The 26,585-nt window shown below is 52.5% G+C and overlaps 1 protein-coding gene and 1 long non-coding RNA gene across 4 annotated transcripts; one reads left to right on the top strand and one right to left on the bottom strand.

Moving 5' to 3' along the window:
• Nucleotides 1-1,202: 1,202 nt before the first annotated feature.
• Nucleotides 1,203-6,388, bottom strand: LOC141575170 (uncharacterized). 2 transcript variants are annotated; one of them, XR_012502559.1, is made up of 3 exons: nucleotides 5,558-6,388; nucleotides 5,097-5,284; nucleotides 1,203-4,887 (listed from the first exon to the last, which is right to left on the bottom strand). It is a non-coding gene; the product is annotated as an uncharacterized LOC141575170 (long non-coding RNA). The 2 variants fall into 2 exon arrangements; XR_012502558.1 differs by having other exon boundaries at nucleotides 1,203-4,884.
• A 6,142-nt stretch (nucleotides 6,389-12,530) lies between these two features.
• Nucleotides 12,531-25,289, top strand: DEFB1 (defensin beta 1). 2 transcript variants are annotated; one of them, XM_074353882.1, is made up of 3 exons: nucleotides 12,531-12,717; nucleotides 22,888-23,075; nucleotides 23,565-25,289. In XM_074353882.1, exons 1-2 carry the CDS (start codon nucleotides 12,657-12,659, stop codon nucleotides 23,034-23,036), a joined length of 210 nt encoding a protein of 69 aa, XP_074209983.1. In that variant the 5' UTR covers nucleotides 12,531-12,656; the 3' UTR covers nucleotides 23,037-23,075; nucleotides 23,565-25,289. The 2 variants fall into 2 exon arrangements, with proteins under 2 accessions (XP_074209983.1, XP_010951642.1); XM_010953340.3 differs by lacking the exon at nucleotides 23,565-25,289 and having other exon boundaries at nucleotides 12,537-12,717; nucleotides 22,888-23,125.
• Nucleotides 25,290-26,585: the final 1,296 nt, after the last annotated feature.

The raw sequence follows: 26,585 nt of genomic DNA, 5'->3' as shown, positions 1-26,585 counted from the left end.
AGTATTACCTATATTTGACACATGGGGGGAAAAAGCTTTATTTTTTGTATCACAGGCTTCAAGAAAGACTGGATCAAATCTTAGCTGATGAAAATATGCAGCAAGTTGAATCAGCCCCAAGCAGGCGTCCCTAAGAAACTGCGTGTGGAAGAGGGGAGGCTGTAAGTGTGGGGCCGGGCTGTGACTCAAAAGAGACGGGCGTTTTCTAAGGATCAAGAGCGAATGAATAAAATAACGCTACTAAGGAACTATTGTGAAGAAATTTACTATATATAGAGAGAGTGCCTCTTTTTCCTAGCCTGCTTCTTCCTGCTACTGTACTTGTTCATGTTTGGTGCATAGAACTGGTAAGTGCACAGCTCTGTGTTTAATTTCTTTAAAATGTATATACTTGGTGCTGCATCTTATAGCCCTTTGAAATACCTCACATTTATGAAAATAAATAGCAATTAAAATTTTTAAAAATAATGCCATTTGCAGCAACATGCATGGACCTGGAGATTGTCATTCTAAGTGGCGTAAGCCAGAGAAAGAGAAAGAAAAATACCATCTGGTATCACTTACATGTGGAATCTAAAAAAAAAAAGACAAATAACTTATTCACAAAACAGAAACAAACTCACAGACAGAAAACAAACTTATGGGTACCAGAGAGGGAAGGGGGTGGGACGGCATAAATTTGGAGTTCGAGATTTGCAGGTACTAGCTACCATATGTAAAATAGATAAACAAGTTTCTTCTGTACAGTGCAGGGAACTATATTCAATATCTTGTAGTAACTTACAATGAAAAAGAATATGAAAAGGAATATAGGTATGTGCATGTATGACTGAAACATTATACTGTACACCAGAAACTGGCACCACATTGTACACTGGCTATGCTTCAATTTAAAACAAACAAAAAAGAGCGAATGAGAGGAAGGCATCTCTGGTAGCAGAGTGTGTGCGGGTCTCTGTCTGACCACCAGAGGGCGACAGCATGTCCCGTCCCGTGCCCAGGCCCTCGGCCAGGACAGCTTGTTCGCCTGTTGAAATGGTCCCTCTAGACACCAGGCCAGGATTCCAGGTTTATTCCCACTACACCTACTAAAGGGAAACCAGGTTCATAGAAAACAAACCCAAATCCCAGAAGGAAACCTAAGCCAGCAAACCAAAAGGTGCCGTGGATGCGTAACACCCACCCCCAGCTCCCTCCGGACACCACATCCTTCAGCGCGATGCTTCCCACACATTCCCGGGTGAAGACTTTTATTTTTCGTGTATGCCAGCCCGTCAAGTTTTTTTTAAGACGTACAAATAATTACTCCTATTTTCATTACTAGATTCAACAAACATAAAATTACATTTCAATAAATAGAATTAGGACAAACATGACGCAGGAACAAAGGAAAATAATCTCTGACGCACTGTTCGCTGGGTGCTTACAGGCACTGAACGCAGACAGTCGCCGTTCTGTTGGTACTTCCGTCCTTTCCTTAACTGAGATTAAACAAAAATTGTGTGTGAAATACCGATGACCCGCAGTAAAGGCCTGTGAGCATCGTGAAGGAACACTGTCTCCCTTCCAAGTTCAAGTTTGCTGTTTGCTTGTTAATGTATCCAAATCCCGGAGACGGCGGTGCCACCAGCAGGGAGGCCCGGGCATGTGACCTGTCTCTGTGCTCTGTGCCAATAACATGTATAAGGCAAAACAGTCTCACAGGGGTCCCCACAGAGGTGAACGGAGAAATGTTAAAAAAACAAACTCTTCTCAAAACTCAGGAGCATCATTTTTAGCTTTTACACAAAATGAAGAAAGCGAGCTTATATTTTTACATTTCTGTCTTCATTCGTTCCTCATCCAACAAGCAACGGTTTAATGCAAACTATCCTTCCATGACAGAAACGGATTCTGGATCCGTATCTCTGCACACGGGCTCTGTTTGACGGAATTTAACACTCACTGTGCTTCCCTCAGGAGCTGTTCAGTGACGACTTGTTGCTGTGCAGTGAGTTTATGAAACGTGTCAGCAGAGTCTGCAGAAGTCCGCCTTCCAAGCGTGTACCCGCCACTGCCCTTTGTTCTCATGCCTTCCTCACCTGGAAGTCCTGAGATTGAACAGCACTGCCTATACCAGGCAGATATGCAGTTCTGGCTGTACACCTAAAATGGCTAAAATGGTGAACTTTATGTCACGGATGTTTTACCACAATGAGTATTTAAAAAAAAAAAAAAAAAACCTTTCAGTGGTTTTGCACTCTTCCTGGAGGAAGGTCCCAAATTCTCAGCCAGGCTTCCAAGGTGTGGAGACACAGCCCTCCACCGGCCGTCCTCACCCTCCCAGTCACCCAGCATCTCCCAGCTCTCGCTGTGGTGCACCTGCCAGCTCCTCAAATGCGATGCCTGTCTGCTCTCTTCCCTCTGCTCTGAACCCCTCTCTCCCTCTCTCTCTGCCTGGACCATTCCTTTCGCCTGGACAACTTCTGCTGATCTTTTAAATCTCAGCCTCAAAATCTCAGGTTCTGAAGGGACTAACCTCACACCAAAATGCGGTCAGAGACCCTGGTCTCCTGTGGATGCTACAATATGTTCCTCTTCCAGAGAATTTAATATACACCGAAATTTTTTTACTATCCGTGTGTCAAGAATGAGAACTCGTGTCTGTCCTGTCCATCTTTTTTTTTTTTTTTGGTGCCAGGTTCAGCATTGATGAAAAGTGTTCAGAGCATATTTGTTGGCTGAATGAAGTGGTGACATGCAGACTGTAACCCGGAGTCTAAGCTCGTCCCTCCACATGGCCTTGACTCTGGTCAGCCCCTCGGGTGCGTGGGGGTTGGGCCGCAGAGCAAAAGTGGGAAGGAGGGGAGGTGGGTCCGCTACTAACTCGCAGTCAGAGCTGATCACTCTTTCCCCACGGCGCCCACGGGGGCTCCGGGCCCCCCGTTTGGTCCAGCCGTGGGTACAGCTGTGTCCCCAGGAGACTGGGAACTCCTTGCGGACGAGAACCGACTCCTTACTCATCTTGGCCGCACCTCCGCCTAGCCCAGCACCTGTCGTGGGGAGCATGCTTATTATTAATATCGGCTGAGTAAATAAATCAATATCCTGCCCAGCCTTCTCGAGCCTGCTGCTTCTGGGAAGAGGGATAAACAATTCTCCAACACCCACTTCATCAGGTTGCGGGAAACACAGACGTGCGATGCCGTGCTTCCTTAATTCAGAAGTACCACTGAATGCAGGATTCAGTTCTTTATCCACTTTTTTTGGGGGGAGGGTAGATAATCACATTATTATTACATAATTTATTATTTTATATTTATATCATTATTATTAACGATCAATTGTAAGATTCACCTCAACCTCAAAGTGCAGATATGGAAAAATGTGCATCGGCGAGTGTAAGGAATACGAAGGGCGTGTGGGGGCACAGAGCACGTGGCATTGCTGAGTCGCGGTCACTCAGGGAGCCTGTTAAAAAGATCAATTGTAGACTTTCACTGTTGGCAATCCTGATCCAGGCACTGCTTTGTACAGGTGCCCCGGGTGATTCTGCTTAGTTTGGAAACGGGTCCCTAAAAATACAGACACCCACATAAAATTCACCCTCCTTTTTCACCAGATGGGAAGCCGGGGGTGGGGGGTGGGTGGCCTGTAACTGACAGGACCGTCGTGCTGGGTTGTGCCCAAGCCCTGATTCGGGAAGCCCCCTCGCCCCCTCGGCGCCCGGGGCCCCCCCGAGACCACGGGCCTCCTTCTGGCTCCAGCTCAGACTTCCCCTCCTCCTGATGACTTTGACGCTCCCAGACTGCTGGCGTCAGCAGCTGTTCACGCTTCGGGAGCCCGTGGGCCGACTCCCTGCGGGAAGAGCTGGTTACAGTAAGAAGTGACTTGGGGGCATCTCTGACGGGAATCGAGAGCTGCTCGCACAGACCTGGCTCTGCTTCCTTTAGGGTCTAGCAACTCCTTGGCTCCACGCCCAGCGTAAACTGGGCGAACAAATCGTCCCCTGAAGTTTCTGGCGTGCTTCCAACAGCCTTTGTTTTCAACACTGTCAACACTAAAAACCAACCTGGCGGGCACCTGCCATCGGGCAGGTATGGTTCACTGTCGTGTGAAACCAAAGCAGGTCCCCAAGATCAAGGACCTTGGAGAGCCCTGATTCTGAGCCACGAAGGCCAAGTGCGAGGGTGAAAAGAGGCTGAATGGACACCGGGTGGCACGGCCCCGGGGGCCAGATCGGAGAGGCCAGGTCCTCGGGCCAGGCAGGCGCAGGCGTGGTCAGGGGCGCCCGACCACTGTCACCCTTTCGCCCTTGGTCTTGTGATTCTGAATAAACCCCTTCCCTCTCTGCATTTACTTTTGGTATTTGTGAAACATCTGATTATGTTGAGTTGAATTTGTTTTGTCTTTCTTTTCCTAACACCCAGAAACCCTTCATCAAACAAAAGCTTATCCAGGAGGCCTGACCTAGAGACTGGATGTGTCTGGGCGGTTCTGGCTGAAGTGGGGCAGGGTCCAGAGTCCTGCCCAGGTCTGGCTGGCACTTGCACAGCCCCTCCATCTCCCTGGGATGCAGACACCCTTCAGAGTAAGTCACTTCCGGCTCAGACAGCCAGAGGCTTCAGTTCCCGCTGGGGGTGGGAGGCAGTCCTGGGCATCGTCATGAAAAGCTGGGCGTCCCCCAGCAGGGCTCTGCCCTCGGCCCCACGTGTCAGCGCACAGCTGCAGCTGCCTGTGGAGAGCAAGTGGGTTGTGACCAGAAATGGTATCTTTACTGCGTTTATATCCAGCCAGGGACACTGTCCAACACTCAGTTCTAAGAAAGAAGTCTGAGGCACTGCACACATTCCGGAGGTGGGGTGAGGGTGTCCCTTCGTGTCTTTGCCATCTCTGAGGTCTGCCCTGCTAAGCAGAGAAGAGAAGAGATCATTTATTAGGGCTTTTTCTGGATTGTGGAATCAACCTTGTGTTTCTTCAAAGTGCACTGAAATATTATTCAGCCTTAAAAAGGAGGGAAATGCTGGCACACACTACAACGTGGGTGAGCCTTGAAGAATCTGGCGAAGTGAAATAAGCCAGTCACAAAAGGACAAACACTGTATGGTTCCACTCACACGGAGTGCTTGGCGTAGTCGGAGTCACAGATGCAGAAAGCAGAACACGGCCCCCCGGGGCTGCGGGCAGGGGGCAGGCGGGGTCCGTGCTGATGGGCTCGGGCTTCCCCTGTGGAATGACGAGGCGTTCTGGAGGGGGACGGTGGTGATGGCTGCACGACAGTGTGAGCGTGCTTAAGGCCACTGACCTGGGCATTTAAATAGGGTAGGTATCGGTAAATTTGAAGTTATGTATGTCTTACACAAACTCCAAAAATAAGTCATTTTTCCAAACATACTGTAATACAAACATACTGTAAATGCATTATAAAAATGAAGTTGAGCCAATGAAATGGAAAGATGTCCAAATGAAAAGTGGAAATCAAGCAAGCTGCAGACCTGAGTTACAGTATGCGCCCTTTAAGATGCATGTGTGTGTGTGTGTGTGTGTGTGTGCGCGCAGAGACAGCGTAGAAAGGTACCTCTATTTGTGTAGAGGACAATGTCACAGATGAGAGAAGCCAAACTGTCAGCAGTCCTTACGTCTGAAGGAGAGAGACTTCCAGGCCACCTCCATTTTCCGCTGATGCACTTCAGCGTCGTTTAGCTTTCTGTCACACGTGTATTGCTTTTGCAAATAAAACCCACAGCGGGGAAGGCTCTCGAGGAAGGACTCTCCGCACAGTCGGCTTCTGTCTGGGGTCCGAGGCCCTCGGGCCAGGGCTCACCGGGCTGTGCTGATGCTCTGAGTTCCACTCTGGACCTGCTACCGGGAACGGCAGATATTCTCTGCCAGTCTAGAGAGTGGGGACGACGGTGCCGTCACAATGTGAGCAAGAACAGAGACGAGAGCTGCGGGAACGCGTGCTCCCCGAGCCCCTCCTGTCGCTCAGTTCCTTCCTCAGCACAGACGTGTTAGATCTGCTGTCCTGTCCACTTGTCCTTCCTGCAGAATGGAAGGGGCAGCCAGATGCCGCCACGTCTGAGCTGACCCGCCTCTAGGCGAAGGCACAGATGTGGGGTCCAGTCCGTGTGACTCAGGGGCTGATCCAGCCCGCCTGATGGTTCTCGGACCAGATGCAGGCACAGGGGTGGGAACGCCCACACCGTGCCTGGCCAGGGGGCGGTGGGGAGGAGGGGCAGTCAGGCACCGCCCCTCCTGGCACCGAGGAGCCGCCGCCAACATCCACAGCTGAGGCTGACCCTCAGAAGAGACCCTGAGTCTGGCCTGGAGCCAGCTCAGCCCCAGTGTCTCATTTGACCTTCAGCAGGCTGCGCCCCAGGGCAGGTGCAACCAGCACCCCCCCCCCCCCCCGTCTACCCTCCCCTTGCCCCAGGTCTCATGCTCCAAAGGTGTGATCAACACCTGCACAAACAGCTCCTGCCTCCGGGAAGTGGCGGGCGTGTGGCCTGGGAGACGGACACGTCCTAGAAACCACGGAGACAAGGACGTGGCCTCAGCCAGCTGGAATCAAGGTCAGGTGCCTGTGGGAGAAACCGGGAGGGCGCTAGAAATTCTGGGACACGTACAGCCTCTAAACAAAATGTGACAGCCATTAACAGAACGAGCAAACAGAATAAAAGCGGGCAGCTGAGTACAGGTAGGACTTCACTGCCGGACCCTCCAAGCCCCCTTCCCTCTCCCAGAGGTGAACACTGGGAACACCCGGAACGTCCGATTTTCTCTGTGGGCTCCGGGCTGTTCTCCCTGCATTTACACACGGGAGCACGCATGCACACACAGAGGCCTTCTTTTTCTCTCTTCCCCACACAAACGTGCTTCCATCTTAAGTTTCTCCCTGAAGAGGACCTGACACGTGCTTTCTGTGATAAAGTAAGTTCCTGATCACGTCTTCCAGAAAGCAGTACGGAACGCAGGCCCGCCCGGGGTGGCCTCGGACTGTAGGCAGGGGCCTTGAGTCTGTGCTCGGACACAGCAGAACAGAAAGGGAGTTGCTATTGTCAACCCACAAAAAGAGGTAAGCTGAGGCAAGGTCAAAGTTGTCAGAAAGATGAGTTTATTCGGGAGGGCAGAGGAATTGCAATTCGGGACACACCAACCATAGCAAAGCCACAGGCCAGTCAGATAAAGGTGTGGGGCATGCGGTGCTGATGGGCAGGAAATGGGAAGGGAGGAGAGTCCAGTTAGAGTCTAATGAAATAAAAATAAATTTGAAGAAAATAAAACCAGAGCCCAGCCCTGAAAATCCCCCAAGCAGACAAAACCAGTCCAGACAGGCAAACAAAGCTCAAGTCAGCCTACCTTCCGAGAACAGCCCAGCCCGGGTCATTTCTTGTTCACGGCTCTGGAAAGCATAAGCAAACTTTCCAAGGGCGATACGAGGCAAACCTGACCAAGCCTGGAGCTTCCTGACAGCGACGAGAAAAGGGGAACGAGGAGTCAGAGGCTCACGTGCAAACACAGACTCCGTGTAACACAGACTCCCTGCCTCTCAATCCAATCTCATCTGACCCACACACACTCCAGCACATCCTGGGAACAAAGCCTAGGGCCCAGGTTTCTGCCTCACTCTGCATCTGAGACTTCTCATCCTCTTTAAATGGATGGAAAGCTGTCGTCTTGATGCTTCTTTGCAGCACGTGCAAGGGGCCAGCACTGCTTGACCGCTCACCCCGATCTCCGGGCAGCACCTCTTCATCACGTCCACGTTGGACCCGGCCGCCAGGGCTTCTGGCCACTGGAGACGTGCTGACGCGGCGATGTGGCCCCGACCCCGACAGCGCTGCAACCGCAGAGGAGGACTGCGGAAAACACCTAGAGCAAGTGAGTGTTACTCCAGGACCAAGAGCGAGAGAACGGAAATTAAGTCCTCAGGTGCCAGAAGTACAGAGAAACTCAGAGCAGAAATGCAAAGCCAATTCTGTGGGGCACAGAGCAGACCTCGGGGCTCAAGCCTGGACGTTCAGTGCCCACGCAGCAAGCTGGGCCCGAAACATCTGGCTACGGCCATGCAGATCCAAGCGTACCTGAAAAACGTGACCAGGACGTGACACATCCCAGGCCCCCGGCCTCCACTGGGGCCTCGACAGTGCCCAGCTCATGTCCAGGAGCCCGCTCTGCCCTCCGTCCCACGGCCCAGTGGAGATCGGAGCCTGTCCAGCTGCCCTCGGGCCTCGCCAGCCCCATCACGGGTAGGAAGTGCCTCTCCCCTCCCCTGACAGAAACCCTGGGCCATCAAGGGAAGACTGCTCCACCGTTTGCCCCTCAGCGTCTTCTCCCACCTGCCCGGCCTCGGAGATGTCCTTCCTCCTGCGCAGAAACAAGCCCCATCCAAGCCCTGACCACGTCACCCCTCCCACCTTGGGGACCCCGTCCACTCCCCACCTCTCTGTGCAGGCCCTTCACCTCTGCCCTGTTACTGGCTCTTTCCCTTAATCACGGGATCCTGTCGCATCTTAAAAGAATATCAAAACCCTTCCCTTCGCCTCAGCGTTTCTGTCGCTGTGTCCCGGCTCGCGTGGACGAAGCGTGTGAGCCAGGGCCCCACACCCACCACCATCGCTCCTGGTCAACCATTTCCTCTTCGACCCGTGGAAGCCTGGGTCCTGCTTTCCCGTCACCAGAAGTAAAACCTGAGGGACACCGGACAGGACGTTTTCTGCATCTGACACTGATTGTCCCTCCCTCCTCTGCCAACGTCCCTCCCCTCACTTCTACCCTCTCCCGTGGTTTTCTTCCCTCCTCCCTCAAAAGCTGGTGTTCTCTGGGATTTTTTTTTTTAAACTTTCCTTTCCTGGGATTTCATTCACTACCATGGCTGCCACCAGTCCATGTGAGCTGGCACATTCAGAAGCCAGCTTTGCATCCCAAATCTGTCCTCAGAGACCCCAGCCCACACGTGTAAGTCCACCGAGATCCCGGGCATCTTGCAGCAGCAGGGGCTGGTGCTCCCGTTCCCCCAGTTCTGTGCAGGTCACCTGCTCTCCAAAAGCCAGCCCCTGCCCGTCTGCGCCAGGCAACACACCCATTCATCTTCATGAATGTTGGGGCCAGAACGCCTAGAAATTAGCACCCTGCTAGGAGGACTTGCAACCTCTGCGTGAGGGGCACTGGGCTATGAACACCCCAGCTGCCTCACTCCTTGGCCTGGGCGATTCTGGGGTTCGCCTTTTGCCCCGTTCCCAAGAGTCCCCGTGGAACGCAGCTCCAGAGTCGCTGGTCGCCCCAATATCACACCTTCATCTGCTTCCTCCTCCTCGCATCACCTCTGCCCTCACTCATGTTCTTTACGTCTGCCCACTCGCCATGCTCACTCAAACCCTGGCTCACACTCTGCTTCCAGGGAAACCCAAAGTGAGACACTCCTGACCTGCAGATGCTTATGCAGCTCGCCGTACTTTCCCAGCTACCCCCCCCCCCCCCGCTCCTCCTGCCTGCTGCATGACATCAGCTTTCACCCAGAGCCAGGGGCCCAGCTCGTCCTGCCTCCTTGCATGTCTGGTGGGCTTTTGCGTCTTAACATCCCTGGAATCTCCTTTCTCCCCCCTCACGACCTTAGCTAAGAGCTCCTCCAGCTCTTCCCTCATCTTCCCAAGCCCAGCCTTGCCCCTCTCCAGCCACCTTCCAACTCCTCCGAGACTGTTTCCGAACTGGCAACCAGTTCATGTGTTTCCTCTGATTCACATCTTCCAAAGCCCCCCTGTTGCCTGAGGAGAAAACCAGCGCTGTTCCAACGACACTGGAGCCTCAAACTCACACACACACCCCTCAGATACTGGCCTTGGCCGGTGGTCCCCACACGCTGCCGATCAGAGCACCTGGCAAGCACCATGGCAACCGTGTGTCTGCTCGTCTGGCTCCCCAGCCAGACTCTCACAAGAGGCCACCGTAAAGTTTGTCCCTTCCTGCACCCCAAGCCCCTACAGATCGCCTGGCGTGTAATGGGAAGCAAATCCATGCCCTCGAGTCAGCGAAGAAAAGAATGAATGAGTGAATGTGATGGGCTCGTGCGTCTGCTTTTGCTCACCCAACATCTCCACCCCTTCGAGTGCCGGGGGGTGGGGGGTCCTCACTTTCAGAGCCTAGCAGGAGGCCAAAACGACCCTCCAGCGGTGCTGCACAGGCCACATTCTCGCTTTCCCAGACGCCTTGCTCTGGCTCTGTGACCAAGGTTCTGCCAACCAGACCCGGTATGTGGGACTCAGACGCAGTGAGGCCGAAGGTGGGGCTCAGGGCGAGCGGTGCTCAGGGGAGGGGCCGCGCTGCTCTGCCCCTTCCTCTGCATGTGCGCCTCTCTCCTTCTATTTCTCTGCCTCTGCTCTCACTTGTTATTTCCCTTTAATTCTCTCTGCCTCAATCTCTCTTTTATTTCTCTTTCCTTTTCTTTCTTTCTCTCTGTCTCTGTCCCTCTCACTTTGTCTCTCTATGTCTCTTTGTCTCTTGCCATCCCTCTGACTCCCTCCGTCTCTGTCTCTCTCGCTCACAGGGGTGCAGTGGAAGTGTCTGGAAGGTGCACGTCCTGGGGCCCGTGGCCTTCTGCTGGTGGCAGCAGCAGTGAAGTCCAGTTCCTGGTGTCCCACCCACAGGGGCTGCAGCACAAGGCCCTCTGGTGGAGGGCAGACACTGTTCCCGGAAGCTGAGCTTATAAGCCGGGTCCTCCAGGCGCCCCGTGATTCTGTGAGCTACTCCATGTCCTCGTAAGAAACTCCTCTCTTGCTTAATCAGCCAGAGCTACTTTTGTTGCTTGCAAATAAGAACCCTGACGGAGACATTAGGAAAGCTGCCGACAGAATTACCATGAAAATTAACGATAAACAAAATATTTTCTAAATCTTTAGAATGGATGAAGACTTGAGAGCAGCTCAGAGATCAGCTAGCACGGTTAACTCCTCAGCTGGACAGTTGAAAGAGTAAGTTCCAATCCGTGCAGCTCAGCGAGACTCAGCCCAGTCTGGACCCCAGGCCCCCTGGCTCCAAGGGCCCACATGACAGGTTCACCTTCTGAGAGCCCACAGTTGAAAACTTCCTGGAAACACATGTCCAGCCAGAAAAAAACAAAGGCTGGATGTGAAAAGATTCCCCATTTCATATGTCATCAGCTACCACTACACACCCATCAGAACAGCCAAAGTCCAGAGCCCTGGCGACACCAGACGCCAGTGAGGACGTGGAGCCACAGAACTCCCACTCTTTGCTGGTGGGGATGCAAAATGGTCCTGTCGCTTTTAAAGACAATTGGACAGTTCTAAAACTAAACACACTCTGGCCCTGTGATCCAGCAATCACACTCCTTAGTATTTGTCCAAAGGAACTGAAAACTTACGCCCACACAAAAGCTCATACACAAACGCTTACAGCAGCTGTATTCATAATTGCCAAAACTTGGAAGCCACCAAGATGTCCCTCAGTAGGTGAACTGATAAATAAATTATGCTACATCTATAATGGAATATTATTCAGCACTAAAAGAAATGAGCTTTCAAGCTATGAAGACACACGGAAGAACTCTAAATGCTGTATATTACTAGGTGAGAGAAGCCAATCTGAAAAGGCTACTGCGTGATTCCAACTCTATGACGCTCTGAAAAAGGAAAAACGATGGAGACAGTAACAAGATCAGTGGTTGCCAGGGGCTTTGGGGGAGGAAGGAATGACCAGGTGGAGCACGGAAGTGTTTTAGGGCAGTGAGGCTATTCTGTACAATACTATAACGGCAGGTACACAACATTATACGTCTGTCCTGCACATAGGATGCGCACCACCAGGAGTGAGCCTGAATGTAACCTACAGACTTTGGGCGACAAAGACAAGTCAGTGTAGGTTCATTATGGTGACAGATGTTCTACAAATGTTATGTCTGGTGGGGATGTGGACAGTGGGTGAGCCTGTGCATGGCTGGGCCAGGGGTTACATGAGAAATCTCTGTACCATCCCCTAAATTTTGATGTGCACCTAAAATTACTCTTAAAAAACTGTCTTCATTTTTTAAAATGTGATAAAAGAGGCGCATATATTTTAAAAGACTTCATAGATGCATTAATTAACAAAAAAAACCAGAAACTAGAAAAGCTGGACCAACCAAGGACAAAGTTCAACCACAGAAGCAGAGTCTAGAGAAAGCAGCCTTCGCCTGGGGTGAAGAGGGTGAAGCCTGGGGCATCGTGTAGAGAACACAGTCCAGCCAAGGGGCCTGACGCCGGCTTGCATCTTCGCAGCCGGGCAGCCACCAGCTCAGCACCTCCCCGGAGCCCTCCCAGCAGGAGGGGTTCTAGCCCGGGTGCCTTCCCCAGGAACACCATCCGAACTGCCCAGCTAGGACATAACACAGAACCGGCAGGAGGAGCCGCCTCCAGGTTCCCGGGCTGAGAGCTGGATCCAGCTGCAGCCAGCCAGAGAAAAGTGTGTCCATGTGACTCACAGACAGGACTTGAGACTTGACATGAGGGTTATTTATTAGAATTTCACTCAGTGGATTGCGACACCACCCTTCAGATTGGTCTCTGCGATTGGGCAATCCTCTAGCCCTATAAATAGGGTGCCACTCCAGCCTCTGGAAGCCTCTGAAAGCTCAGCCTCCAAGGAGCCACTCCCTTCCGGCACCCGGGCGCCCACCAGCCACCATGAGGGTCCTCTACCTGCTGCTGCTGACACTCTGCCTGCTCGCCTCACCGCTGGCCACAGGTGAGCGTTGGGCCTGCAGAGCACGCTGGCCCCGGGGCTGGGAACTCGGGCAGGTTCTGAGAGCTGCCTCTTGTGTCTGAGGACGGAGCAGCAGGAAGGCATCCCCAAGGCTGAGCCCTGCGGTGGCAGCAGGCGAGCCTACTGGGCCTGCAGGGTCTGGGGCCTTCCTGACCACTAGGAAGGAGCGAGCCTGCCAGTCAGGAGCATCCCCAGGCTGACTCCCCGGTGCCGAGAGAGGCCCGGCTGCAGGAGGGACAGACTCCCATCTCTCCCGGTCTGTCTCTCAGGGATCCCTTCGCTCTGTGCTGGCAGGGATGTGGGGCCAGTGCCAGGCAGCTCCCAGCACCTCCCAGCTCTGTCTTTGTCTCAGACACCCAGAAAGTATCCTGTGGGTAAGGTGCTCACCTACACCGTCTGCAAGACAGCTCCCCACACTGAGGTCAGCATCCTGGCTAGTTGGGAGGCCAGGCTGCTGCCCATCTCTCTCCAGCTCGCAGGGTGGGGCCTCCCAGGTGCCTCCCAGGTGCCTGCTGCAAGCAAGGTGCCGCCCGCCCCGCCCACAAGACCAGTTCAGCCGGAGCTTTGACTCACCTGCAGGCAGGCAGGCAGGGATCCACCCGTCTTAAGAAATCCATTCACATCCTCCAGGATAAGCCCTTCCCCAGTGCCCAGGAGGGGAGCGCTCTCTCAGGCCACAGGAGGCCAGCTCCTCTGGATCAAGGCAGTAGTGTCCATGATGCAGGAGAAGGTGGAGCACATTTTATCGCAGCCCCGTCACCCACTCACCAAGTGACCTCGAGCAAGTCACATATTCTGGGCTTATTCTCAGCTGACAACTGAAGGGGCTGTGGCAGATGGCTGTAAAAGCATTAGCGCTCTGGGGTTCCCTGAAAGGTCCAGGTGTGCTTTTCTCCCGGCCACGACTCTTATCATGCGGACATGCCTAACATACTCCAGGTGTGCCTCAGGACCCCCGTCTGATGACTGGGCACAGAAGCATTCCAGTGCAGAGGTTCAGTGGTTCCAGTTGGAACCCAGTAGAGAGGTGGAGAAATCAATTTAGTGATTTTTCAAATAGAAACTCGCAGCTGGGCAGGCCACACAGTAAGGGGCCCTGCAGCTTAGCGTGCTGTCGTTTCAGCTGCGTGTGCGTGCGTGTGCGTGTGTGTGTGTGTGTGCGCGTACTGAGCAGCTGTGCAAAATTCCTTAATGCAGCTCAGTTCACACTCAAAAATGTTTGAAAGCCACTATGTTAATGCGAAGAGTTATTCTCAGTTGTGACCTCTAAATATGATTATGAGCATCTAATCCAAAGCATAGGAAATAAGTTTCCAAGGATATGCAGGAACAGCTAAGCTCACTAACCGCGCCGCACAGAACTATCAGTGACATAACAGGGCACCCAGTGTGTACCCATCTCGCTGAGATACCCCCAGGAGAAGCATCTCTGACGACAGGCAAACCCTGTCCACAGAGAACCTTCCGGAAACGGATTCTCAGCAGGGGGCTCGGGACCCTTGGGACTGGTCGCCAACACCCGCTCACCTTCTGTGAGGGGAGGAGCAGCGCCCACGGCCCCCGCGGGGCTGAAGCCGGGCGGCCCTGAGCACCCGAGGTCCCTGCAGGCCCAGCACCACCTTTAAGGTGCTGCCACTGTCCTGACACGGTCGCATCTTGAAAGAGGCCACAGGGAAGGGCAAACTTAACACAAGCGTTTTCTAGGGGGGTGTCGGGTGCCAGGCGCCACTGTCTGGAGGGGAAGGAGAGCCCCAGATGTCTTCTGCCTTAGAACACGCGGTGTCCCCAGCCTGTGTCTCCCAGCCCTCACCTGCTCTCTGCTCGGCTTCCAGGCACCGTGTGGGGTGTTCTGTGTTGTTGTTGTTGTTGCCACTGCTGTGTGGTTGTCACTGCTGCTGCAGCTGCCCACAGGCTGTCCCCCCACTGCCGACCGATGGACAGCTCAGGGTCAGTGCAGGAAGCCGAGCTGCTCAGCCCAGCCTCACACCCTCCCCACCTGAGCCCCCAGGGTCGGGGGTGAGTGCATTCACCCCCTGTAGCCCCAGTCGTTTCACAGGTGGGGAAATCAAGACCCACACGACTGGACGAGGGTTTCTCAGTCACCGCAGGAAACAGTAAGACTGACGTTCCCTTTAGGAGTTCTCATCACTGAGAGAAGAAAGAAATGGGTTGCCCACTGTTACTGCACACAGATGGTCCTCTGTGAACACAACGATGTCACAGTGACAAGGCGGCCCAGGTCCCTTCCTCAGCTGGACGGCACCCCAGCCAAGGTGTCTAGAAACCGAGACAGGTGGCAGTTGTTCCCTCACAGATTCAACAAATACTTAGTTAGGAGCTACTGCGTGCAGGCATCGCCCTGGGAACGTGAGGAGGGCCAGGAAAACGCAGCCCTTGCGCTTGCAACCACACATTCGAGAAGCAGAGCATGATGAGAAAACCGATTGTGTGATTAATCACCTAATTACAAACGTGCTGTGAGAGGCTGTTAAGTGCACGGTGCTAAGAGGACCCCTGACAGTGGGGCTGAGCTGGTCTTGAGGAGCCAGGAAAGCTTTCTTGAGGAAGCTGAGAAGGGAAGGAAAAAGGGATGTCATTTTGATGTTCATGGTATTTTCCAAAAAAAAAAATATTCCTTCCCAACATTTAAGAGTCAGGATATGCTCCCCCAAAACCAGATTTCCATCTTCTCTTAAAAACACAGAAGATGTGGCAACAGTGGGCTGCAACTAAAGAGCGGCTGTGCCTCTGGACGGGCACCCTCGCCCCAGGCCCCAACACTCCCTCTCGCCTCGCCTAGCTGGTGGGTACCTGGACTTGCAGCCCTGAATTACATAAACTGGTGAAAGGGGAGAGGGCAAGGACAAACCAGATGGAAAGATGCGGGTATGAAAGCCCAGAGATGAAAACAAAGAAAACAAGAGCTCTCACTTTGAATTTAGTCCTCTCGGCGCCCCTAGGGGGCGTTATCCCCATTTTGTAGGTAAATAACTTAACTGGTAAATGGCAGAGCAGGGATTCAAACCCAGGCCACCTCCAACGCCACCCTGCCGGCCTCTCAAAGCACAGAGGGCCGGGGGGGGGGGGGGAGCGGGGGGGGGAATCAAGTGAGTCCTTGAGTGGCAGGAAGCGCATCTGGGTCGGGGAGCCCCAGAGGGTTTGTTTTGAGTGTTTTTGTAACCTCTTTTACTTCTGTAGAAAGTGATATATACTTATTTTTGTTGTTGTTAAAATGTCTTCCTACTTTATTATTTCTTTAATTGAAGTCTAGTTAGTTACAATTTCTGGTGTGCAGCACAATGTCCCAGTCATGCATATACATACATATATTCATTTTTATATTCCTTTTCATTAAATGTTATTACAAGATATTGAATATGGGTCCTTGTGCTCTACAGAAGGAATTTGGGGTTTTTTTTACTCTATTTTTATATATAGTGGCTACCATTTGCAAATCTCAAGCTCCCAAAAACCTGGAGAGTGACACACTCAGAAACAGCTTCTCTAAGGGGCTGGTGTGCTGCGACACGGAGGCTGGTCAGGGGCTGGTCAGGGGAGGCAGCGAGGCTGCTCCTCCCGTACACAGAGCCGTTTCCCTTACAGCTGCACTTTTTTCCCAGATGATCAGCAAAATTAAACCAAAATTAGTGCCCCTGACAGAGACATCGCCCGCTCATCAGGACCCTTCCCTCCTCTCCCTCCGGGACACCACGAGCATTCGCAGGAATCCAGGCTCCAATTTCCTCACCTTTAAAATGAGGGATTCAGCAGAGTGACTCCCAGCCCTGATGCTCAGTGGCCCTCCACCTCCACCCCACCATGCCTTCTCCACACCTGAGTGCCTCACTTTAATCCCCACTCCAACCTGCTTGCCTGAATTCCTTCCACCTATCAGACCTCGGGCAACAGCCACCAGGAATGTGCCTGCTACGGCCACGGGATCCCATCCAGAAAAACATGCTTCCTTAGAAACAGGCCCCTGTGACCTATGAATCAGGCTTGACGGAGGCACCTGGTTAGCAATGCAGGAGAAACTCAGCCGGCCTCCAAAACACCGGTCCCAAGTGCCACCCGAGGCACTTCAGAGCAGACAAAAGCAGCTCCCAGGGCACGGTCTCACTAATTGTCCCCAGAATCTGCGTCACACGGACTGCTATTATCCCCACTTGATAGCTGTTTTGCTGTGAATCTCAAAGAGACTGACTTTTCCAATACCCAGCCTGCAAATAACAAGGACTCGAATCCAGCTCTGCCTCCAGACCCTATATTCTTTCCCCACACCTCCCAAAGACCTCTGGGTGTGTCACCGGGCGCATGGGTTTATCTTAAGGATAATGTAGATGAGATGGAATTGAATTAAAACTTAATAATAACTTATGTGAATTTAATAAGAGGCATTGCTGGTTGTCGACGGCCAGCATGGGTTTTGGGGCGAGCAGGGACTCCAGGGGTTACATGTTTGTGAAAGTGGCCCCAGACCTTCCGTTATATCCTGGTTTGGTTTGCAGTTTTGTTCTTTGTTTTGCAGGAGTAGCTTGTATATATTTGATTTCTTCCCCAGATAGTTTGAAAGAGGCGAAGTCCGTTCCTCTCGGGCCCCCACTGACCGCCTGGACAGCACCAGCCCCTCTCCTAGGTTGACAATTTTATTTTAATGCCCCCAGTGGGAGGGAACCCACATACCGGGGAGCAACCCTTCCCCCGGCAGGACTGCCAACCAACCACCTTGTCCTGACCGAGGAAAGAGCCTCGCCCACCTGCCAGGGCCCACGCGGCCCCCATAAACTTGCTTCCCCCAGACAAGTCCAAAGACGTGTCCGCACAGGTGTGGGGCTCCACGCCGGCGCGGAGGAAAGCTGGGCTGCCTTCTTCGGCTCCTGCATCTCTGCCTCCGTGTCTGCTCCCCCTCATCTCAGATCCACAGGTCACGTGAGCCCTGCCCTGACCCCTGGCGCCCTCCGAGCCTGTGCGTTCACTGCTGGCTCTGCACTGCAGCCCCGGCAGGAGAGCGGGTGGGCGTCCTGGCAGGGGCTCGGGCCTCATCTCCTCCAAGCCTTGTCGTCTCCGCAACTCGCTCTGCACTACCCGGGAGGTCTTTTCCTCCACAAGTGTATACACTTCAGTCAGAAGCTCTCCAACTTTGCCTTTAACATCGTTCTAAAACATCACCTGCAGCCCCAGTTGCAGGCGCCGGTCCGACCTGAGTGCTGCACGTGAGAGGAGAACGTTGGGAGCGGGGCCCACCCCCAACAGCCTGAGGCCCTCACTTCCAACCTCGGGGCCCTCCACTCCTGTCTCTCCTTCCCTGAAAGGCTCAGTGGGAAATTTTATTTTCGTGGCTCTTTTATATGAAGTTCAAAAACCTCTCTCTGTGTTTCTAATACATCTTCTTTATAGACTTACTCTTCCACCGACTCGTCCTTGATCCTCCACCGTCTGACCTGCACAGGCGGTCCCATCCCAGCAGCCCTGACAGCTGTCGGGGCCCCTCTGCAGATTCATTTCCTGACGACTCTGTAACCGGCAAGCTTCTCCTGTGCTCCGTGCTGCGAACATCCTTCCTCTCATTTTCTCCCCAGACTATTTCCCAGTTAGTTCCCTGCTACTTAATCACATCTGCCCTTCATTCAACCAACACCTATCATTACACTTGACTTAAAAAACGGTGGGTGTTATGGTCCCACTTGGGTGGGATTATTAACCGTCCAGCTGTAACTGGCCTCATAAAGGTAGTGTTTGAAAGAGTCACTCTTTTCACTGCAAGTGTAGACACTGCCTTCCCATCAGGCCTGCTCCCCCCTCCACCCTTCATTCTTACCTATAAGCAAGTCTCCTCTTTCCCACGTTCCTCTGGCTCACGGTGCTCCAGAGGCCACCACGTGATGTGTCGGGTTGTGTTTCTCAGGCCAGCTGAGTGAGGGCCAAGACAAGAATAAGCAAAAGTCCAGGCAAGTGCCATCCTTAGTGGGAAAGGGGAGGAGGAGGTGGGGCTGTGAGTTGTCTGAGGAGCTCCTGTGCCCGAGGAGTGGACGGAAATGGCCCAGTGCGCCGACGGGAGAGGACGCGGGAAGCTGCACGTAGCACAGGATGTCCTCGGCGCTAGGAATACACAGAGGAAACATTTATTTTTTTTTTCAGTTTAATTGTAAAATATAACATGCATCTGGAAAAGCACATGAAACACGAGCTTGACGAATTAGTATAAAAAAAGCACCCCAGTAACCCCGATGTAAGGCAAGAGCTGGGACTCGGCTGGCACGAAAGGAGCTCTCCTCCCCAGGCACGGCTCCCTCCTTCCCTCGAGGGCGAGCAGCCCTCCTCTTTAGGGCAATAACTTCCTGGATTTCTTATACTCTTACCAGGTGAACGTTCAATCACAGAGCCTGGTTTGTGCGTGCCTTTCCGTTGGCTGCGTATCAAGAGCTGGTGGCGTGGCCGGGTGGCAGGATGTGCTCACGGCACTGAACCTCAGTGCACAAGGCCAAACCATTCTCCGAAGCCTTTCTGTGCCAACACACACTCCCACAACCAGTGAACGGAATTTCCCGTCCCTCCACACCCTTGCCGACGACCCTTGACGATGTCAGTCATTCTTACATTTTAGCCATCTGGCGAGCGTAGTGGCATTGCCCTGGAGTTTCAATGTGCGTCTCCCCCATAAATAAGAAGTCGAGCACTTGTGTATATAATCACCAACCACCGGGATATCTTTTGTGAAGTGCCTGTTTGTCCTCTGCCTCTGTTTTCTGTCTGATTGTCTGTCTTTTCTTTAATGCTTTGTAGTAGTTTTTTTATATACTCTGCAGAGAAGCCCTTTGCCGGTTGTGAAGCATTGCAAGTATCTCCTCCTGTGTCGTGCCTTAATTTTTCACCGTCTTCATGGAAGCTCTCTCAGAGGTTTTCCACGTTATTTTAATGTGGCTAAATGTGTCACATGTTTTCCTTTAGGGTTACTGCTTTTGTTCCTTAAGGAATCTTTTGGTTTTTTTTTTACCCCAAAGGCATGAAGAGAGGCTTATTGTTTTCCTTTTACAGGCAGGCTTATGATCCATCTGGCAGGGGTTTTCCATGCGTGTGTCTGGTGTGAGTCAAGGGTAACGTTTTTCCTTTTTCACCATGAATATCCAGTCGTCCCAGAGCCGACTACTAAGAAACCCACTTCTCCACTGTCCTGAGCCACTGCTGTCCCACAGCAGCTCCCCACACGCGCACAGGCCTCCCCCTGCACTCCTTATGCCGTGAGACTTGCCTGTTTGTCCTTGCATCTTCACCGCATAGTCTAATTACAGTGGCTCTATAATTAGCCTCATAATGCAGGAGAGCAAGTTCTCCCACCTTCTCCTCCAGGAGTGTCCTGGCTATTCTTGGATCTTTGAATTTCCATATGAATTTTAGAATTAACTCATCAAGTCTCACTGAAAGAACCTCCTGGGATTTTCATGGATTTCGGTTAAATCTGCAGATTAATTTGGGGAAAACTGACATTTTTACAATGACCTTCCAAAGCTTAAATAGCATTTCCACTTACTTGGGGCCTTTTTAACTTACAAAAATACTGTATTTATTGATGGAGGTATTGCACATAATTTCTTAGACTTATAACTAAGCATATTTTATGCTATTCTATATGGTGTTTTTATTTAATTTTATTTGTTCCTGTTGGTTGCAATATACAGAAGTAAAATTCTTTTTTTGTATATTGATCTCATATATAGCAAATTTGATAAATTTTCTTAATTCCTTTCAGACTGCCTACATATAATCATAATCTCTGCAAATAGAGATAATTTTCCTTCTTCCTCTCTAACCCTTGCATTTTACTTTTTCTTATCTTATCCCCCTGGCTAGCACCTCGAGCACAATGTGGAAAGGCAATGACAATAGCAGCTGTGCTGGTCTGATGGTCAATCTCATGGGACATTTTCAGTGCCTGACCTTTAAGTGTACTGTTTGCTGCAGGCTTCTGCAGGTGTTCTTTGTCAGATTAAGGACGTTTCCTCCAGTTCCTTATTTGTTAGAAGTCTTATCATAAATCAATGTTGAATTTTTCCAATATTTTTCTGCCTCTATAGCGATAATCTAATCATTGACTGATCAGATTACAGGAACATCTAATCTCTCTGGGCCTCAATGTCCTGGTCTGTAAATTAGGGAAAAGGATAAAATGCAACCATAAATGTGTTAGTTCCCCACCAAGGGAAAGATGATCAGCCTCAGAATCTTGGAAATGGATCCCATAGTCTAGTCTCCTCAATTTTAAATTTGAGAAGCTGGGCTCAAAAGTTTGAGTGCTTTGCTAAAAATCACACATGTTCCTTCCAGAACACAGACTGTAACCAAAGTATCCTGACCCTAAACATGCTGCTATTTCTTTTGTGTCTTATAACACACTGGATCCTCGAAGATAATACCAGAAATGAGTTCTTGGTAATTGTGATGACACCATGATCCGCCAGCAGAGAGGGGGCGTGAGAACTGGGGTAGTGGTCAGGGGGTTTGCATCTGGTCCTGGATCTGCCTCTGGAGCTGCTTGCCCTGGGGGGTGTTGCCGGACCTCAGCTTCTTCATCTGGGGAGAAGATTATAGAGAAGTTGAAGTAGTTGAGCTCTCAGGTCCATCTGGTCTCTAAACATCTACAGTTAATTGTATTTGGCTACTGTAGTTTTGACTAACTCAAACGTAAGTCACCACGTGTAGCTGGGGCTACCCCACTGGACAGCACGACTATGTAGTGCCAGTGAGAGAGGGGAAGCCTCCTTGCTGTTGGTAGCTGGGACACATCTAAGGTACTCGGTATTCATTCCAGGACTCAGACCTCAGGAAATCTATCCATGAACCTGAACATGTCCGGAGGAGACTGAACAGGACTGTGAAGGGCCTGGAAACTAGGCACTGAGAAAAATGAGAAAAAGAAGGCTTTTAAAGAAGAAGAATGACTTAAAATGGGACTGCCTTCTGAGTGATTAGACTTATCTGTATAAAGCAGGAAAAGAGCCACTAGCTGGAAGTTATTGAAAGGACAATTTCAATTAGTATAAAACCCAGCTTTCCGGCAAGCAGAGAGCAGAATGCCTGCCTCCTAGGTTGGTAATGACACACTGCATTGGTCATGCCGGGCTGCCGCAGCAAAACGCCACAGTGCGGGTGGGTGGCTTCAACAGCACACGCTTGTCTCTCACAGCTCTGGGCGGCAGAAGTTCAAGACCAGGGTGAAGACAGGTTTGGTTTCTTCTTGACTGGCAGAGGGCTTCCCTCTCTGTCCTCACACAGCCCTTCCTCTGTGTGCTCACACATCCCTCGTGTCTGTCTGTGTCCAAATTTCCTCTTCTTATAAGGACATCATCACATTGATTAGGGACCATCCATAAGACCTCATTTAACCTTCATCACCTCTTTAAAGGCCCCATCTCCAAACACAGTCACATTCTTATGTAACAGGGTATGAACCTGAGGGGGCATGTTTCAGGCCATAACACTCATCAACAGAGGCACACAAAACAAAGGCTTGGAGCAGTGGCCACTTACCAGGGGTGTCAGAGGGTGGCTTTTTCTGTTGGATACAGTGAAAGACGAGTCCAGAGACCTTCACATTATGGTCGGCAGGAAGACAAAATAAATTTTAACTGGGAAAATGATGAGAGCGTTACAGAGTAGCTATAATTTCAACCTGACATTAAAGGATCTTAGATTTCAGCAGACACAGTGATGGGGGAGGCAGGGGATCAGCGATTCAGGTCAGAAGGACTTCTAAATGGCACAGGAGTGAGGGGAGTTTGGGAATTCTCCTGGAGTTAGAGAGATGCTTCCGCACTCCTGGAACAGATGGTGGTGTTCGGGCAACAGTGCGATGTGGTAGGACGTCCATTTGGCGACTAACTCGAACGCCCTGCACACCTTAAGGCTCTCCAGGCAGGAACCCTGCTGCTTGTCCCTCGCTTTTGTTGGGCCAAAGCTGGCAGAGACCTCAGACAGAGGGGCTCTTCAGATGCCTCACTGCCTGAGCGGCCCCACAGATCAGCTGGGTGCAAAGACCTTGGAAGGGAAAACTGTGCGAAGTGCTTTGCTAAGGGTGCTCTGTCCTTTCACCGAGTGTTTACAAGTCCCTGCGGCCGTAAACCAAGACTCTGAAGTGCTTTCCTTCCCTTCCCACAGGTGTCAGCCTCCTTACAGGTCTCGGCCAGAGGTCTGACCACTACATATGTGCCAAGAAAGGGGGGACCTGCAACTTCTCCCCCTGCCCACTCTTCAACAGGATCGAAGGCACCTGTTACAGCGGGAAGGCCAAGTGCTGCATCCGTTGACTCTGAGCTGGGAGCCATGGCAGAGGACCCAGGGGCCAAGTGAAGTATTTGTACCCGTTGTTTTAATAAAAGAATTTTTTCGAAGCATACCCACTTCAAACCAAAATGATGCTCGTGTCTCCTTTTGGAAGCGTTTAAGAGAGTGTGATGGTCGGAAGGGCAGACGGGCCAGGCCCAAAGCCAGAGTAGGACAGGACTGGGGGTGATGACTGGGGCTCTCCACCTCGTCTTACTGCCGGAGCTCCAGAGCCACGTCTGCATGAGACCAAGGACGTGTGATGAGGGGGGGCTGCAGCTAAAGGCCTTCCCTGGTCCGAGCAGAAGCTCATCTCAGCAGCCTGCTCACTAAGACAGTTCATCTGCTGAGCCCGGAACTGCTGCCCTTGCTCCTTCCGGGGCCTGGGGCACAGGGGTGGTTAACCCCAGCATCTGAGAACTAGTCCCTGTAAGTTGCACTCTGTAGGCCTCATAGCTGGGTTCCCAGGTGACCATTTTTGACTCCACAACAATCACATGATCTATTTACAGGTCACTTAGAAAAGCATCCTGTGCCACCCCTGCTCCCGCGCGCCATCGCGTCCGCGCCATCGCATCTGCACCACTACCCCCGAGACGCCCACTGACAGGGGAAGGGGCCGCCCTCCCTGCTTTCCCCATTGACAAGCAAACAGATGAGGTGCTGGCTTGGGGTCACTGCCAAGGTCACTTCTACAGGAGCTAAAAGAAGAGGAGATTCCACGATGGGACAGGCTACAGGCAGACCACAGAGGTTCCATCCGGAGCTCACCCAACTGCATATGGAACCAGAGACCCATCCACCGCGGGGCTGGGAAGTTACCCCCTCACTGTCAGCCTCCCTCCCGGGTTCGCCCATCACTGCCTGCTGCCTGTGTGAGCTGGTCCTGGGGGCCTGCCTCATCACCCCCTGGTCCTGGGGCAGCTGAGCAGAGCAAGACAGGACGGCTGTGGGAGCAGCAGGAGCTACCAGCAGAGTCCCTTTGAGAAGGTGTGTTTTTGCCACTTGTCAGAAAGAGAGCAGTCAAGTCAGACATGCAAACCCTGAAAGCAAAGCAGGTGCCTCCCCCCGAAGCCTGGAGAGAGGAGCCCCTGTGGGTGGCGGCAGAGGCGGGCTGCCCAGACCCAGGCGTCACCACAAAACAGGTGCAGAGTAGAGTATGGGCCCTGGGGCTCGGGAACTGGCCCAGCGACTCTGCCCTGTGAAAGCCAGGGCATGGTGTGGTTAGAGGCTTCCTGCTACACGGGGCGTCTGCGGTCCACCCCGAGGCGTCTGTGATCCGCTCTGGACAGCAGTCCTCCCCAGGTGGCCGCCACACCACCACGTTCACCCAGACTTCCAGGTCTCTTTGTCCTCTGCACCCACATCCATTTCTTTCACCATCCCCTCACACTTTGTGGCCGGTGAGTCCATCTCCCTTAGGTCTTCTCCCTCCAGTCACTGGGGGATGCCTCGCCACAGCATCTGGGACCCACCACCAGAGTCGGTCCCACTGAAATCCACACTGATTTCCAAGTCATGCCGACCTGGGCTTTTGGACACACGGCTTAACCTCACTGATCCTTGGCTTTCTGGAGAACATGAAAAGGACCAGAATGAGTTCAGGCTCAGGGCTGACGATGAGCTCGCTCAGGTGCAGCACTGGCTTGGCCCAGTCCCCCGCCAAACAGCGGCTGCGAGAACTTGGGGCTGGCAGCTCCCTCCCTGTGCTCTGCCTGGTGCTTGGAGGTGTGGCTGTGGGGAGGGAGGCGTGTCATCGTCTTGCCCCGTGATGAGGAGCCTGGCTGGCCCCCTGCACACAGCTCCTCTGTCACCTCCTGCCCCCCATCACTCACAAGCTGCTTCCTCTGCTTCTGTGGGTTGAAGAGCTTCCCTCCGAGACACGGAGTCTGACTCACGGCTGAGTCAGAGCATGTGCGCAAGAAGAGAGAAGTCACGTGAGGCTGGCGGACCTCAGAGCCGCAAAGAACCACCGCCGTTCAAGCTGAGAAAGCCTACAGAAACCACTCACAGTGCAGGACAGGAGGAGACCCTGGGCTAAGCCCCCTCCTGCCAGCTCCCAGCCGTGCTAGGAAAATCCACTCAGTAGCTGTTACCCCCAGTCTGACTGACATGTTTCAGCTCACTGGTCACACACCTGAAATGCTTCTTCTTCCAAAAGCTGCTAACCTCAAGCAGTCCGATTCTGTGCCGTTTCCGTAACTCTCAGTAAAGAACTGCCTTCTGTCTATTTTGAAGCTTCAGTCTCATGTCCTATTTGATGCTGTCCTGCCCCCATGAGGCTAGACCTCAGCTGTGGGGGTGCGAGGGATGGAAGGGGGTGACCACATCGGCCCCTCCTCCCTCTCCTTAGTCCTTTGGACGGGGCAGGGGTGGGGCAAAATGCTTGCTCTCCCAGAAGAGCCACCTTTATTAAATCAGCAGGGTTTCTGCTCCCCTGGCCTCACTGATGCCTCCCCACCACTGGCTGCCTCCTCTGCGTTACAGGCATCTAACGCCTGCGTCTCCCGGGCTGCATCTGCTGGTTCTCCAGAGGGCCCTACAGAGCTCCCCCGACTCCACTCACGGCCATGGGACAACTGGTCCGGGCTCAGTCTCTCTCCCTACCAGCCCCCAGCCTCCAGCTTCTGATATCTTTTCACCCAGTAGGTGGCCCGCTAGCAAAAGGCAACCAGATGGCCAAAGTCCAGAAATTTCAGATCTCTGAATGCAAAGCAGTCGGTACACAGAGCGCGCACCCCATCCCAGCACCCAGCTCCGTCTGTCCTGGTTACTTCCCTTACTTTTCAAGGCGCCAGCAGAATCTGCACCCCATCCAGTCACAATTCAGTGAAGGCAGCACATGGAAACATCACCTCTAAACTTGTAGGGAGGACACACTAGGAGCTCCCCACTAGGAGAGGGAGGGGTGGGTGGTGCAGAACGCTACATGCGGCCCTGAGGACATCAGACAGCAGGCGCCAGACACACAAAACAGCATGAGGAGACTCTGAAGGGAAGCGGGAACCGTGTATGAAGTGACATGACATTAAACACCAGGTGTAAGTAATTAAAATGGTGCCACAGGTGAGGAAACGATCATCAAATCATTTTGAGGGGGAAAAAAGGAGGAAAAGGAAAGAAGGAAGGAAGGGAAGAAAGAGAAAAGGCATGAGTTTTAGAATCTAGGCTGGTCATTTCTACAATTATTCTTTTCTTTCTTTCTTTTAAAAAAACATCATCACTAAGCATTGCCACAACAAAGGAAACAGTCACAGAGGACGTTACAAGGCCCTTAATCTACAGGGGCAGGAACATGCCTACAGCCCTGTCAGTGGGGAACCGTCCTGCGTGAGGACTCCCCCAGCTCCCGAGCCCCAGACCTCACCCCCCAGCTCCGGGTCCGGGTCCGGGGGAGCTCACATGTCACTGAGCGGAAGGCTCGCCGGCACGTGGCAGCCCTAACCTCTCCTGCTGTCACCTGAATGACACCTTTTAATTTGGCTCTTAAAATGTTTGAGTTTGAGCCTGTTCCACAGAACCGAATTACCCCC

Source organism: Camelus bactrianus, chromosome 26, assembly GCF_048773025.1.
Source record: "Camelus bactrianus isolate YW-2024 breed Bactrian camel chromosome 26, ASM4877302v1, whole genome shotgun sequence".
NCBI lineage: Eukaryota > Metazoa > Chordata > Mammalia > Artiodactyla > Camelidae > Camelus > Camelus bactrianus.
This window is presented reverse-complemented; position numbering and strand designations above follow the sequence as displayed.